Source organism: Neomonachus schauinslandi, chromosome 5 (assembly GCF_002201575.2).
Source record: "Neomonachus schauinslandi chromosome 5, ASM220157v2, whole genome shotgun sequence".
Classification (NCBI taxonomy): Eukaryota; Metazoa; Chordata; class Mammalia; order Carnivora; family Phocidae; genus Neomonachus; species Neomonachus schauinslandi.
This window is the reverse complement of record NC_058407.1, coordinates 138,983,287-138,998,703: the sequence shown is the minus strand read 5'-3', so window position 1 is coordinate 138,998,703 and position 15,417 is coordinate 138,983,287. Positions and strand designations below refer to the sequence as shown.

Sequence of the window (15,417 nt, the reverse complement as noted above, 5' to 3'; positions counted from 1 at the left end):
GGGGGGGCGGTGCTCGCGAGGCACCATGGGACTTGTAGTTCCCTCGGCCCGCCCAATGGTGGGCCGCGGCAGCATTGCGCACGCTCCCCTTCGGTCCCGCGTCCTTTGTGCTGGGCGCTGCTCTCGGCGGGTGGGATACTCTGGGGAACGAAGCAGAGGCTCCTGCTGGCATTCCTTTTTCTTTTCTTTTTTCCTTCCTGCTTACATTCTAAGACAAGACAGACACAGGAATAAGTAAACCATTCAGCTTTCTTGGTGCACAGGCACGTGGCAAGTGCAGCAGGGAGCAAGATGAACACAGCTGGGCTCTTCTGGAGAACTCTGGCCGCTAGAACAAACAAATAACAGCATCAACAAATAACACACACTACCCAACGCCCTACTCTTTCGGGAAACCTTCCCGAATTGCCCATTCCCTACAGCCAGCCCTTTCTGGGCTCCGCTGTGTCTTCCAGGGCCTCTCATGGACAGGCTAATGCCACTGAGCTTAGGGGTCCTGTGTGGGGCAGAGCAAGAGGCAGGGCTTGCCCTGGGGGCCCCTGGATGCACAGTGCTCTGGTCTGGCTCTGATGGTTCTGCCCTGGCCCTGGGCACTGGTGTGCCCCCTGGGGCAGCTCCACTGACCAGGGCCCTGCTGACTACCCTCAGTGATCTCCATACCTGGCACGGCCCCTGACCAGTACCAGGGAGGGTGCTGGTCACTTCATGCCTAGAGGCTGGGGCCAGGGCAGCGGAGCCATCAACTCTATGGATGCACAGAATTGTTGATCATAGAAATGTCAAATCGTGAAATCATGAACTCTCAGAAACACACGCTGTGCAACCAAAAGAATTTTTTTAAAAAGATTATTTATTTATGTATGAGAGAGAGAGAGTACAGGAGCAGGGGGAAGGGGAGAGAGAGAAACAGGCTCCCCGCTGAGCTGGAAGCCTGATGCAGGACTCGATCCCAGGACCCTGGGATCATGACCTGAGCTGAAGGCAGACGCTTCACCAACTGAGCCACCCAGGTGCCCCCTGACCAAAAGAATCTTAACATTGCCCTGCAACATTGGACTGAACAAGGGAACCCAACAGATTCAGGCTGGAGCTGTGGCCACCGCCACTATGGCTCACCAGAGTAAGAGAAAGCAGAGACCTCGGTTAAGGGAAAGCCCTGGGCTGGCAGCTCTCCGCTGCTACCAGGCAGCAGAGGGACTTGGAGATCATGTAGCAGAAGTGAGATGAGGCAGATGAGAGGGAGGAACCCAAGTAGCTTGTGGCTCTGTGCCGGGCCCTCTGGTTCTTGGCCTGTGCGCCTGGAGTCAGTCCCACCACAGGCCATGTGTCCTGCAATGCGCTCGGGCCCCAGCACTGGCGGCCGCATCCCCTTTGCCCTGAGTCTGCGGGCATCCCTCCCGTGCTTCCTTCCCTCAGGTAGCCTCTCTCCCCCTGGGACACTCGGGGGGCTGAGGTTTGCCCCTTCCCAGGGATTTTATTCCTGTGGGGTCCAGCCCCAAATAATAAAAGTAGCTTTGCGAGTAACAGCAGGAACAACAGAGAATTGTGACATTTGAGTTGCATAGAATCTTAGCATCAGCAAGGCAAGGCCCATAGGCCCTCAGAGGTATTTTAGGCCTGTGCAACTGATTCTCCAGGTTCAGAACTTTATAACCATATAGACTTCTTGTTCTTGGATCACAGCGGTTACCCACCCCCCTGGCACCCTGCAGTTTGTCCAGGCTGGGCTCACCACCCTCAAGACAGGACAGGAATTCCCTCCACCTCACTGCCTGCCCCCTGGGCCAGACCCTCGTCACAGCAAGCCTGGAAGAAGCCCCCTCCCCAGCTGGGGTTCCTTGACTCCTTAGCAGATCAAGGTGTTCCTGTCTTGGGAGGGTAACACAAGGCAGAAAACAAAGTGGGTGTGAGCCAGTCCCAGGGCCCTTGAGGACAGGAGTGACAGGCCTGGCTCCAGGTATCCCTACCCCAGGGTGCCCATCTGATGCCCCCTTTCGCCCCGCCCCAGGCTGGGCCTGCTCCTGGCTCAGGAGCCCATGCCTGCCACGGGACGTGAACAAGCTCCCCTGCCAGGGGCTAAATCTGGGAGCTGGCTGCTGTGCGTTCTGGCCCTGCCACTCGACCTCCTGCGCCTGTTGGGAGGCCCCTTCCCTTCCTGACCTGCAGGGACCGGCTGCCATGGTCAGTGGGCTGGGGGGCAGGAGCCAGCTGGCTTCCTGGGAGGGGCAGGTGGGCTTCTGGATTCTCTCCCAGCAGGGATGGTCTTGGGCCTATGGGGGAGTAGGTGACTGAAGGGACAACACGGGGCCAGAGCTCAGGTTGCCCGGCCTAGAATGGGCAGGAAGATGGACAGATGGCAGTGGCCCCCTGTCCCTTTAGCCCTGAGCCACAGTGTGGGCCTGTCCCTCCTGGGCCCAGCAGGCACAGCCCACTGAAGCAGGAAACCTGTGGGTGAGGAGGGCCTGGTGCCGGCTCTGTCCCTAAGACACTGCCCCTGAGCCAACCTCCCTTCTTTCCCGTGGACTGAGGGAGGGGGGTACCGAAGACCACCGGGGCCCAGTCTGGGCTCTCTAACTCACTTCTCTGGGGCTGGGCTCCGGGCCCATCCAACCGCCCCCACCAGGGACACCCCAGCTCTGACCTCCCTCCCCTCCTACCCCCAGTCCCACCGGAAGTTCTCTGCCCCTCGGCATGGACACCTGGGCTTCTTGCCCCACAAGAGGAGCAGCCGGCACCGGGGCAAGGTGAAGACTTGGCCTCGGGACGACCCCAGCCGGCCCGTGCACCTCACAGCTTTCCTGGGCTACAAGGCGGGCATGACGCACACTCTCCGAGAGGTGCACAGGCCCGGGCTCAGTGAGTGGCTGCAGGCGGACGCATGGGGAGGGTGTGGAGCCTCCCTGCCTGCCGGGGGGATCTGGAAAGACTTCTGGAGGCTAGGAGCCAGAACTGGGGTCCAGGAGGGGAAGCAGCCCCAGAAAGGGCAACGCCCTGCCCGTGGGAGCCACAGTCAGGACACTGTCAGGGAGCCCTGACCACTGGCCACACCTTGAGGTATGTTCTGTCCTGGCCCCCAGTTTACAGATGAGGAAATTAAGCCGTTAGGAAACTGGCCAGTTGCCCGATTAGTAAGGGCAGGAGCTACGATTCAAAGACAGATGCCCCCATATACTTTTCATTTTGAGATCAGGGTAGGTTCACATGTGGCTGTAAGGAGTAAGACAGAGGAATCCCATGCACCCTTTGCCCAGTTTCCAATGGAAATAGCTTATAAAACTATAGCAATAGGGTCACAACCAGGTATCGACAGGGATACGACCTACCCATCCTGTTCAGGTTTCCCTGGTTGGGGTGCATGTGCATGCGCATTTAGTTCTATGGGGTTCTGCCCCATTTAAGTGTGCTACCGTGGGACATTCTATCCCCACAGGGGTCCTTCCTGTTGCCCTTCTAGAGCTTCAGCCACCACCCCTCCAAATTCTGGGCAACTGCCCATCTCTTCTTCATCTCTCCTCATATGTGTTTTATTTTTATTTATTTTTTAAAAATTTATTTATTTTAGAGAGAGAGAACACGCACGAGCGGTGGGGAGGGGGAGAGAGAGGCGGAGAGAATCTCAAGCAGACTCCCGCCTGAGCATGGAGCCTGCCGTCGCCCTCGTGGGGCTGGATCTCACGACCCTGAGATCATGACCTGAGCCGAAACCAAGAGTCGGACGCTCAACCGCTTGCGCCACCCAGACATCCCACTCCTAATATTTATTTTAAACAAATACTTTTACTTTGTATTAGTCTCAGAAATAACATCTACAAAATCATTGGTTCGGGACAAATAATAGGTATTTTTCTAGAGCTCATCCACACATATTCATAACTATTAAAATTAAGAATGTTCATGTGTGCTCCACTTAAGGAATCCCAATCCTACCCTTTGGGGGATGCCATGCTGGCTGTTGGCTCTCCTAGCCCATTTCCAGATGACCTGGTGGGGAAATGGAGGCAGGGAGCAGGTCAGGCCTTGTCTGAGATCTCCGAGCCAGAGTGCAGAGCACTTGAAGGGCCCTGACCAGCACCTGCTCCATGCCCAGGGCGGAGCAGAGAGGGAAGGGGCAGCGAGTGGGCAGGCTGGGGGCTGAGGTCAGTGGGGGCCCTCCCTGAGGCCGCGGTGCTCCACCCTCCCTCGGGCAGGAGGGGCTGGAGTTGGCTCTTCCCCACATGGCCCTCCTCCATGCTCCTTCTCGGGGTCTCTTCCAGAAATTTCCAAGCGGGAGGAAGTGGAGGCTGTGACAATCGTGGAGACACCGCCTCTGGTGGTGGTGGGCGTGGTGGGCTATGTGGCCACCCCGCGCGGCCTGCGGAGCTTCAAGACGATCTTTGCAGAGCACCTTAGTGACGAGTGCCGTCGCCGCTTCTACAAGGACTGGTGGGGGCCGCCCCCGGGGGGCGCACGAGTGGGCTGGCCGTGCCTCCATCCCCAGCCCTGGGCTGGGACAGTGGCAGGGGGCGGGCGGGCGCAGTATCTGCAGCGCACGGCAGGCAGGAACGTGTGTGCAGGGGGGGTTGCCTTCGCTTCAGTGAGAGACGAGTGCCAGGGCACCAGAGTAGAGATCGGGATAGAGAAAGAGAGGAAGCGAGGGTTCTAATTAAGGGTTAAATTAAGGGACTAATTGGATGGAATGACAGAGTTAGCCCAGAGCTTCCTAGCAGCCAGGGCGAAAAGGGGAAAGAGCCAGCTTACAAGCTCTTCTCATCAGAAAGAAAGGCATTTGGGGGCCTTAGATCTTCCCTGGCTCTAAGTCCTGAAAGGGAAGGCCCACCTGCCCAAGGAACCTCACACACACCCCCATCCTTATGGAGTTGGAGGCACTCCTGTTCTGGCGCTCTGTGGGAGGTGACAGGTTTGGGCCCCTGAGCCAGAGCAGGCTGGATGACCGCAGGCAAGCTGGCTGACCTCGTAGAGCCTCTTAGATTGTGCCCCCCCATCACAGACACCATAGGCTGGAGACAGCATCGGGGGGAGCGGTCCCTGTGTCAGCAGACTGCTGTGAGGATCACAGGGGCACACAGCGAGCACTCACCAAATGCAGCAGGCCTTGGTTTGGCTCTCTCTTCTGTTACCAATTTGCCCCTCATCCGGGGGCTTTGCCTTTTGTGAACTTTGGTTTCTTCATCTGTAGAATGGGGACCATACATCCACCTTCCAGAGTTTGGGTGAGGGTTCAGCACGAAGTGGCATGGCGCCATGAAGTACTGGCTGTTGGCCTTACAAGTGGGGTCTGCAGCTCTAGCAACGTGGGCAGGTGGCGGGGGTGGGGGGGCTGCCTGTCCCTTCCTCCAGCTTCTGCACATCTGACGCTCACTTGCAGGCCTCAGGAGGCAGGAGGGTGTCCACTCTGCAGAGGAGGAACCCGAGACCTGGAGAGGGAGGGACAGTCTGTGCTCCCAGCAGGTGGCTGGAAGCAGCCCGGGGACCCCAGGGGAGGGCCCAGCAGTGGCCTCCCTGGGAAGGGAAGGAGGGAGGAGGGGACAGGCACTGTTCTAAGAGCCCTGCGTGGTGGGCTGTGGGCATGTGGGGCCCAGACGGACCTGGGGAGTTGCCCTGGCTGGCCCCTCTAAGTGTCTCCTGCATGTGGCTCAGGCACAAGAGCAAGAAGAAAGCCTTTACCAAGGCCTGTAAGAGGTGGCGGGACGCCGATGGCAAGAAGCAGCTGCAGAAAGACTTCACCGCCATGAAGAAGTACTGCAAGGTCATCCGTGTCATTGTCCACACTCAGGTCAGCCCCACCACCTTGTCCACACCCAGGCCGCCAGTCCATGCCCTGGACCCACCCTCCCCCATTCTCCTCCACCCGGGCTTCCAGGAGCCCTGGCAAATGTCAGCCTAAAAATACCACGAGCCTGGGGCACAGGCCCAAAGAGTTGGGTGACTGGCCGCGCATTGGCCGGCAGCTGTCCCAGGGATGGCATGCTGGGGGTCAGTGTGCTCTGAGGGCTGTGGGGCACCCGCCATGCCTAGTGCTCAACCAGGGCCCTCCCATGCCCTGAAAGGCCTGGATCTCCTGCCAAACATCCAGTGTAGAGGGCCAGCCCCCTCCCTTTGGGGCCTGCACAAGTGTGTATGTGAGCCAACCTTCGTACATGGGGTCTGGCTTGATGTGGGCTGAAAGGTTACTAACACCTTCTGGCTTATTCTGGAAGACACCTTGGCATCTTGTCTTCAGAGAAGGCTTTCTCGCCCCTACGCCTGGAGCAGCGCCCCGCTCCTCCCTTGCTGTTCCTGGTTATGCCTGTCATTGGTCGTTTCCATTTCCCTTCACAGACTGGAGCTCCATGGGGGCAGGGGCCATGGCTGCCTGCTCAGTCTGTGCCTTGTATGCAGTAGGTGCTCCATAAGTACTTGTTGAGCACTATGCCGTGGCCCGTATCCCTGCTTCCACCTGTGTGTCCCCACAGCCTGTGCCTCACACAGCAGCAGCCAAAGATATTTAAACATACGAAGCACAGTGTCACACCCTGCACTTACAATAACGCCCCAGCTTCTCCCCACAAGACCTGCATGGGCAGGCTCCTGCTCACCTCTGAATTCATCCTGCACCACGTTCCTCCTCGCTCATCATGGTCTAGCGACACTGGTCTCCTTTCCATCCCACCAACTCCCTGCCACAGGGCCTTTGCACTGCAGTTCCCTCTGCTCCCCGAAGTTTCAGATCTTCACTTAGTGGCTCCTTCTTGTTATTGATGTCACATCAGAGGGGTCCTCCCTGACTGCCCTATGTGCAATAACTGTCCCCTCTGCCCCCAATATTCCATTAGAATACTCTGCCCTGTCCAAGAATTTACTTGATTTCTGTCTCCCAATTAGATAGTGTCTCCCTGAGGGCCAGGACCCTGCCTGCCTCATTCCATGCTCTATCCCCCCAGTGCCTAGCACAGAACATAGTGAGTAGACAGACCCAAGCACTGGAACATCTGTTGAACAAATGCATGCATGAAAGCCTGCCGGGGGTCACCAGCCAGTCATGCCATGTCTGCAAATGGGGGCTGGGAGCCTCTGGGAGCCGACTGGCTGTGCCATGTCCTGCAGATGAAGCTGCTGCCTTTCCGGCAGAAGAAGGCCCACATAATGGAGATCCAGCTGAACGGCGGCACAGTGGCTGAAAAGGTGGCCTGGGCCCAGGCCCGGCTAGAGAAGCAGGTGCCGGTGCACAGCGTGTTCAGCCAGAGCGAGGTCATTGATGTCATTGCCGTCACCAAGGGCCGGGGTGTCAAAGGTAGGGCTGGGTGGGGGTGGTGGCTTTGGGAAGGCTCCCTGGAGGGGGTGGGGCCAGACTGGCCTCTCAGCCACTAGCCCCCCCTCCACCCCCTGCAGGGGTCACGAGCCGCTGGCATACCAAAAAGCTGCCACGGAAGACCCACAAGGGGCTACGCAAGGTGGCCTGCATTGGTGCCTGGCACCCTGCCCGCGTGGGCTGCTCCATTGCTCGGGCCGGGCAGAAGGGCTACCACCACCGCACAGAGCTCAACAAGAAGGTGCGTCCATGGTCCCGGTGGTAGAGGGACACTCATGACCAGACCCCAGTGGGTGGGGTGCGTGACCCAGACACTGCTGGCCCCCCAAAGGCTCTGAAACACCCCTGCCAGTGCCTGGGTCCAAGCACACGTGCTGGTGGGTACAGACATACCACTGGCCCTGGAGGCCACCTGCAGCCCACCATGTGCCCTGTTGTCCTGGCAGATCTACCGTATTGGCCGGGGGCTGCACAAGGAGGATGGGAAGGTGGTCAAGAACAATGCGTCCACGAGCTACGACGTGACTGACAAGTCCATTACACCACTGGTGAGTGGGCGTGGCATGCATGTGTGAGCAGGCATGTGGGGTACTGCCCTGCCCCAAGAGCTCAGGCCCCAGAGAGTGGCCACTGGCAAAGTGTGCTGTTCCCGCATCCTGAAGCTCCTCTGCAGATGGCTTACACTCCAGCTGCTGTCACGGGGTGTGGGGCACAGAAGCTGCAACTGCGGCCTTGCACTCAGGCCACCTGGGTTCAAATCCCAGCTGCAGTATGGTGCAGCTACAGGGCCGAGAACAAGGGACTCCACATCCCTGAGTCTCAGTTTCTCTCTCACTAAAATGTAGATTGTGAAATGAGGTAAGGAAGGACTCAGAATGTGGCTCAGATGCTGCCCTGATTAGTGATCCAGGGTGTTGCCCTGGGGCCAGGCTTGCAGCTGCCCCTTATGAGGTCTGCATCCTGACCCACCTTCCCGCAGGGTGGCTTCCCGCACTATGGGGAAGTCAACAACGACTTTGTCATGCTGAAGGGTTGCATCCCGGGCACCAAGAAGCGGGTCATCACGCTGAGGAAGGTCAGCGCCTCTGTGGTGGGTGGGGAGCAGGAGCCCCATGGGCCGTGGGAGGGTTGGGGGGCCTTGCTTGGAGCAGGGTGGGGATGGGGGAGCAAAAAGGAAGGTGTTCTGGCAGGAGCTGGGTGAGTGAGACCTTCCCGGTGTGGACTGGGGGTGGCGGGAGGCGGTGGGTGAGGACCTTACATCTGGCTCTCCTCTTCCACGGACCCCCAGTCCCTCCTGGTGCATCACAGCCGCCGGGCCCTGGAGAATATCGAACTCAAGTTCATCGACACAACTTCCAAGTTTGGCCATGGCCGCTTCCAGACGGCCCAAGAGAAGAGGGTCTTCATGGTAAGCCCGCCCACCCCTTGTTCCCTGGGGCAGCTAGATCGGATGAGTGTGGCGGGGGCGCCCCTGCTCCCGTCCCCGGGGCTTGTAGGGGCCCAGCCCCGGGCACTGATTCGCCCCTGCTCCCGTCCCCGCCGCGGCGCTTATAGGGGCCCAGCCCCGGGCACTGATTCGCGCCTGCTCCCGTCCCCGCCGCGACGCTTGTAGGGGCCCAGCCCCGGGCACTGAATCGCCCCTGCTCCCGTCCCCGCCGCGGGGCTTGTAGGAGCCCAGCCCCGGGCACTGATCCGTGCAGGAAAAGAAAAGCAGAGCCGCAGCTGGCCAGGGGCAGGATTGCCGGCCAGACCTCCGTAGCTAGCGCTCCTGTGTCTCCCCCAACCCCCCAACCAGGGTCCCCAGAAGAAGCATCTTGAGAAGGAAAAGCCAGAGACCTCTGGAGACCTGTAGGCGGCTTGCGATGGAGGGAGCCTGAAGGAAGCGCGGGGCAACCCCCGCCTGTCCCCGCTGTCTAATAAATAGTGCGGAGGCGACTCTGCCCGCGGTGTCTCAGAGTTGGGAGCACGGAAAGGAGGGTGGCCCGGGGCTCGGCTCGGGGAAGGACCGGTGCGGCGTGGCTCCGCCCCAACCCGGAGCAGCTCAGCGGCGCCCCCTGGCGCTCGGGCGGGGCGGCAGGGGGCGGTGTTGGGGACGGGGCGGAGATGTAGGGGGCGGGGTCTCGGGGCGGGCCCTGCGCCTTGGCTCGGCGTCCCTGGACGTGATTGGTCCTCTGGAGGGGCGGGGCCTCGGTTTGCCCGGCAGGCTCCGGGCAGTGATTGGTCCTCGGGAGGAGGGGCGGAACCCCGGGTGCAGGCCGGGCTGTCGCGGGCCGGCGGCCTCGGATCCGTACCGGGCGGCGGACGCTAGCTGTCCCGCTGGCGCCATGTCATTCTGCAGCTTCTTCGGGGGCGAGGTTTTCCAGAACCACTTTGAGCCGGGTATGATCCGTGACCTCCTCGGAGGACAGCGGGGCGGGAGCGCGCGTTAGAGGGGGCGTCGCTGCCCTCGGGCGGCGGTGGAGCCCTGGAACCCCGGAAGGGCGGACCCCACGGGGGCGAGTGTGTGTAAAAGGGGTCCCGGAGGAGGGAGGGGCCTGGGGCCCTGGAAAGGAGGGGTACCTGAGGGGAGAGGGGACACTAGAGAGAGGGGTCGCTGACCTCGAGGAGTGCGTGAGCGAGGCGGTTTCCGGGAGGAATCTGTGGGGTCAGGTTACTTGGAAGGGGTGATGACGGTGGCGGGGGGGGGGGGGGTTCCGGATTAGGATCTGGACTTCAGAGAGACGCGATGAAGGATCTTGTCCAACGGCATCCCCTGATGATACCCCAGCCTTTTCCCCTCCCCTGTTCCTGGGACCCGCGGGGTTAGCCGGCAAGCACAGAACGTTCCCTTCGGACCCAATGTGCCCGCCTGGGTGCTTCCCCAATCTGCCCAGGGCCCTGGGGTTGGGCAACCGGGACAGCCGCCAGGCCACTCAGTGCCAGTGAAGTTTCACCAGACAGCCTGAGTGGAGGTGGGGGTGGTTTGGGGCATGGCCAACCCTCAGCCCTAGCCCCAGGCTTTAAGAGGCCCTTGTATGTACCCTTCTGGGCTGTGCCTCCTGGTAATGGACTAATTTGGTAAAAGCATGCCCACAGGCAAGATTAGGGCAGTGCTCTCCCTGGGTGGGATCTGTTGGGTGTCAGCCCCCTAGGGGGCTGGGCTGTGACACTGGGCATCTGTGGACGTCAGCTGTGACTGACGTCAGTTTTACAACCTTTCTACCCCCCTCGAAGTGATCTTTTGGGGATAGATTAAAACCTGTTCTCTTCCCTGGCCCTCTGTCTTCCTGGGCCCTCTGTCTGTCCTGGAGACCTTCTTGTTGGGACCATTCTCTTCCCACGTGGAGAGCAGGCAAGCAGCTGGGAGTCCAGCTTAAGGCTTCATTGGGCATCAGGAATGGCCACTTGGGAAGAGAGGGGGGCTGGGGCCTGCAGGGGTGGGCATGCTGAGTCCTCATCAGACCATTGGGCTCCTTCCTGAATGCACACCCTCGAGTGGAGTGTTCTGTATCACTCAGTTGCCTCATCTCTAAAACGGAAATGTCCTCTTAAGAAAACAAAACGAAACTGGAAAAGGGGCACCCAGATGGTTCAGCCAGTAGAGGATGTGACTCTTGATCTCCAGGTCATGAGTTCAAGCCCCACGTTGGGCATGGGCACCTGCCTACTTAAAACAGCGAAGCTAAAATGGCAAGGTGTACATCACAGGACTATTGATAAGAGTCAATGAGATAAGTGAAAAGCGGCTCTCCTGGGCTCTGGCACATGCTAAGAACCACTGGATGTGAGCTCAGTGGTATGTTCCCCATAGAGCCAATACCCAGGCTTGGGGGTGGCAGGTGAGGGTGTGGGGAGGATGTGCAGGCCACCCTGCAAATGGGGACAGTGCTCTGTTCTCCTGGGCGTGAGGATTTGGCAGCTCACCCCAGAGAGTGGAGCCAACGTGTCTGCCTTTGCCTTTCCTTCTGCCCCCAGGTGTCTATGTGTGCGCCAAGTGTGGCTACGAGCTTTTCTCCAGCCGCTCAAAGTACGCACACTCATCCCCGTGGCCTGCCTTCACTGAGACCATTCATGCTGATAGTGTGGCCAAGTGTCCAGAGCGCAACTCAACTGAAGCCTTAAAGGTGGGTTCAGCAGCAGGGGATGGTGAGGGGGTGTTGGCCAGAGAGAGCCTGGGGTCCTGATGGAAACAGGGAAACAGGACCGTTTTCCTGTGCAGGCCCTAGGATGGAGGTCGACCTCCCCGACCAGCAGTTACTTTGGGAAATGGGTGTCGGGGGGACACCATGTACTGGTGGCAGGAGGGACCATTGCACAGTTGTTTTGTGGTCTTGCCAGGTGTCCTGCGGCAAATGTGGGAACGGGCTGGGCCATGAGTTCCTGAATGATGGCCCCAAGCCAGGGCAGTCCCGCTTCTGAATATTTAGCAGTTCGCTGAAGTTCATCCCGAAAGGTGAGCTCACCTTCTGGCAGCTGGACACAGGCCTCTTGACATTTTAGAGGGCCAGGGGCAGGGGCATGCTATTCTCATCCACTTACAGTGACAAATCCTGGGGGCCCCAGAGCACACTGCTCAGGAGCTGCCCAGGGCCTCCCCAAAGGGGCAGGTGTCCTGATTGATCATGTTTGCCCCAAAAAGGGGCATCTGAGGGTGGATGAGGTGGAGGGTTTTCTGTGGGGGCCTGGCTCTTCCTGGAGACTGGAGGGGCAGGCAGGGCCAGGCAGAGGCTGAGGGCTGGGAGTGGGGCTGTGTGGCCCTCTCTGAGCGGGACTCCTCCTTCGCACAGTGGCTGTGCTCGCTGAGCCCCCTTCACAGGCCTGTCTGAGGACAGGTGCATTGACGTGGTGCCCCGGGGGCAGTATGCTTACTACGGGTTTCTCCCACTCTCTGCAAATAGAGCGCTCCTACGAAACTTTTCATCAGCCAGAATGGGGTAAAGTGAAGAGTATCTCCCACTTTCTGAGTTTCCCTTGTGCCACTACACTTTTGTAAAAGACCTTATACATTAACGCCTATTTTCACTAACTGGAAGAAACCCAAAGAGGATTTTCACTTATGAGAAAAGCCGTTGCCTCAGTACTGTAGGGAACGGGCATGTGGTGTGAATGAAACGTAAAAGCAAAGTGGCCGGCCTTGACCTTTGCGAAAGCAGGGCTCCCTGTGCTGGCAGTTTGGGCAGCTGTTTCCCATGTGAGTTTTATCTGAGCGCGGCATCCCCTCTGGCCCTTTGGCCTCCTGCTCACACAGGTGCTCACAAGCCAGCCCACGTCTGTCTGCCCAGCCAGCCCCTCTGGATTCCTCCCCGCACTTTGTAGCTCAAATCCCAGCTCCCCGTGTGCCCCCAGCAGGACTGTGACTGATGAAAAGTTTCGTAAAACAAAATGGGGCACACAGACCCCCCCCCAAGCTGGGTGCCTGAGTCCTGCAGGCTGGAGCTGGCTGGCTAGCTCAGGGGATGGCATCTGAAGCATAATATAGCAGTGACTTGTGTTTCTCTCCCCTCCCTCCTTTCTTTTAGGCAAAGGAACTTCTGGCTCTCAGGAGCTGTAGGTGGGCAGCGCATACCCATTCCAGCTGGCCATCTGGGAGATGACACTCTGGCCATCGCACCTTGGAATTGGAACCCCAGACATTCAGACAGGGTGGGGGGGGGGGCACTGGCTGAAGCATCAGGAGGTCTTGGCTCTGCGCAGGTTGTCTTTGGGAAGAACACTGTTTGCCATGATGCCCATAGCCTGCTGCCAGGATGGGCCTGGAGGGCCAGCTGTGGGCTCACCTTAGCCTCCTGCTCATATGGGAGTCTCAGGGAAGTGGGTTCTAAGCCTGGCTTGTCCTTGAATGATGGCACACCCCACCTTCTCTTCTCCTCAGCCCACTGCCCTCTCCCTGCCTGTCTGGACTCACCCCTGTGGGACCCGATTCTGAGATGGGCTCTGGCCCTTGCCAAAGCTCGTGCCGATCTCCCCCAGGCTATACGGGGAGACAGAATGCAAAGGGAGGCAGCCCTCGCCAGCTGCCCCAGCTCCGGTCACTACATGATGCACTCTGGTTAAACCCTTCCAGGCAGCCAGAGTGGTGAAGATCTGTGACCTGCTGGAGGAGCGGGCCAAGGGCACAGACCCCTGGTCTCTTAGTTTTGGGAGGAGAAATCCTCCCTGTTTCACAATCCGGGTGGGTGCACCTTGCCTCATTCAGGCTTAGGACAGTGGTTGCTTCATTACCTTGATTGTACAAGGTCAGGGCTGGGAAGCTCACAGCCCAGAGCTCACACTTTCCCACGAAGTGGTGGCTGTGGCTTCTGGCACACGCCTGGGGGGGTGGGTGATGCCACGGCCCCTCCCAGCTTAACTCTCCCCTGGAGTCCTCAGGAGATCAGTAAACAAATAGAACCCAGGCCTGCTGTCTTCATTCCCCTCCAATGCTGGGACACCTTGTTTCACTTGTTCTGCAAATACTCACTGAGCAGGTGCAGCCTGCCGCTGGGGATGCAGCCGTAGGACGGACGGGCGTCACTGCCCCTCAGGGCCTTCCGGCGTGTTTGAGGGACAGTTCCTGTCAGGTGACGGTCCGGGCTGTGAATATCTACGGCAGAGCAATGATGCTAGACTGTGTGGAGGGGCAATGAGGGGGCTAGTGCTTTGGCCCCACTGGTCAGGGAGGAGGACGCCAATGGGAGGATCATCTCAGCTCAGCAGTGACAGGTGAAAGAAGCAAGAAGAGCTTCCTGGGTGGCAGCATATAGCACGTAGAGAGGCCCTGAGAGGGCACAGACAGCAGGCCACAGACGCATGCTCCCGCCCTGCGGGGGGTGGTCAGAATGCCACCCATGGGGGGTAGGCTGTACTGCAGAAGAACTGCACGATTTTTCCAAATTCTATGGACAAATCCAGGAACGTGTAAGAATGGATATTAATGGATGATGGTAAAGGGAATGTAAATTTGGATCAGGCTGAATTTATTGATGGGGGCTCACCAAGCAGAGATTGGAGGTTTAATGGTACAGCTCAGGGGATGAGAGGGGTCTCGAACTATTTGGTTACTCGGTTGGCTGAGACATGGCCCGGGAGGCGGCCTGCACTGCCTTGCTTTGATGGAGGGAGGGTCCAAAGGCTTAGGGAGATGGGAGTGTCACAGTCGGTTTATCCTTTAAAACCCGCTCCCCAACCTCTGGTCCAGGGGACACGCCTTTCACCATGATTGTGAGCAAGCCCCAGCATCTTCTCGAGGCCAGAAATTACATACAGGACTGCCAGCGAGGTGGGAAAACGAAATGCAGTGGGGATCACTGGATCCCGAGGGGCAGAGGTCACGTGCCCAAGGCAAGGAGGGTATGGTGACTGAGATGGACCGTGGAGTCAGAGCGCCAGTCAGGTTGGTGTGAGGTGCACAGAGCTTGGCCGTCGGCTAGCTGGTCACGGTGTACCTGGACGTGAAATCGATGGGAAGCCTCCTGAATTCTTACTGATCTGAACGAACAGAAGCATTCCAGGTCAAGTGAACAGAAGTCTAACTTGAATCATAAAAACAAAGTCATGATCCCTCAGTCAGTTCCCAGACATGAGCTGGTTTACAGACCCAGGGAGGCTGGGTCCCCTTGAGGAAATATCTTGGTACATTGCCAAAAATTATATATGGTTAATCTTTCTCCCAGCCTTCCCCAAAACGACCTATATTGGGGTGGCTATGCATCGGCGAAAAGGAAATAATCAGACCTTCCGGGGACTATTAGACATGGGCTCTGGACTGACTCCAATTCCAGGGGACACACACACTCCGTGTCAGAGGAGGGCTAATGGAGGTGGGCGGTCAATAGACTTCCAGCTCAGGCCTGTTTCCCGGGGGGCCCATCCTGTGGTCATTCCCCAGTTTTGAAGGCATCATGGAAATGGACATACTCAGCAGCTGGGAGCATCCCCATGTTGGGAGGACCAGGGCCTGCAGGTGTGAGGATGGGGGTGGTAGAGGAGGGATGAGGTTTCAATGGCTGGGGAGGGAGGGGCAGGGAGGCTGGTGACACTGTTGGTCTGTTCATTCCTTGGTGACGGGACTCTGCCCTTCCCCCCCATCCCCAGCCACACACCAGGGGTCCCCGCTCTGGCAGGGGGTCACTGGCCTGTGCAGGGGCTGCTGGCTCCCTGTGTGACCTTGG

The 15,417-nt window shown here is 58.8% G+C and overlaps 2 protein-coding genes across 3 annotated transcripts; both read left to right on the top strand.

The window, feature by feature from the left end:
- The first annotated feature begins 1,107 nt into the window (after window positions 1-1,107).
- RPL3L (ribosomal protein L3 like) lies at window positions 1,108-9,140 on the top strand. Its single transcript, XM_021697995.1, has 10 exons — window positions 1,108-1,218; window positions 2,664-2,856; window positions 4,254-4,422; window positions 5,638-5,773; window positions 7,084-7,270; window positions 7,369-7,529; window positions 7,735-7,836; window positions 8,268-8,363; window positions 8,577-8,696; window positions 9,084-9,140. Exons 1-10 carry the CDS (start codon window positions 1,108-1,110, stop codon window positions 9,138-9,140), a joined length of 1,332 nt encoding a protein of 443 aa, XP_021553670.1.
- Window positions 9,141-9,531: 391 nt separating this feature from the next.
- MSRB1 (methionine sulfoxide reductase B1) lies at window positions 9,532-13,652 on the top strand. Of its 2 annotated transcripts, XM_021698207.1 has the most exons (4): window positions 9,532-9,667; window positions 11,243-11,391; window positions 11,606-11,720; window positions 12,787-13,652. In XM_021698207.1, the coding sequence occupies exons 1-4, from the start codon at window positions 9,613-9,615 to the stop codon at window positions 12,816-12,818; spliced, it is 351 nt and encodes a 116-aa protein (XP_021553882.1). In that variant the 5' UTR covers window positions 9,532-9,612; the 3' UTR covers window positions 12,819-13,652. The 2 variants fall into 2 exon arrangements, with proteins under 2 accessions (XP_021553882.1, XP_044770984.1); XM_044915049.1 differs by lacking the exon at window positions 11,606-11,720 and having other exon boundaries at window positions 9,567-9,667.
- Window positions 13,653-15,417: the final 1,765 nt, after the last annotated feature.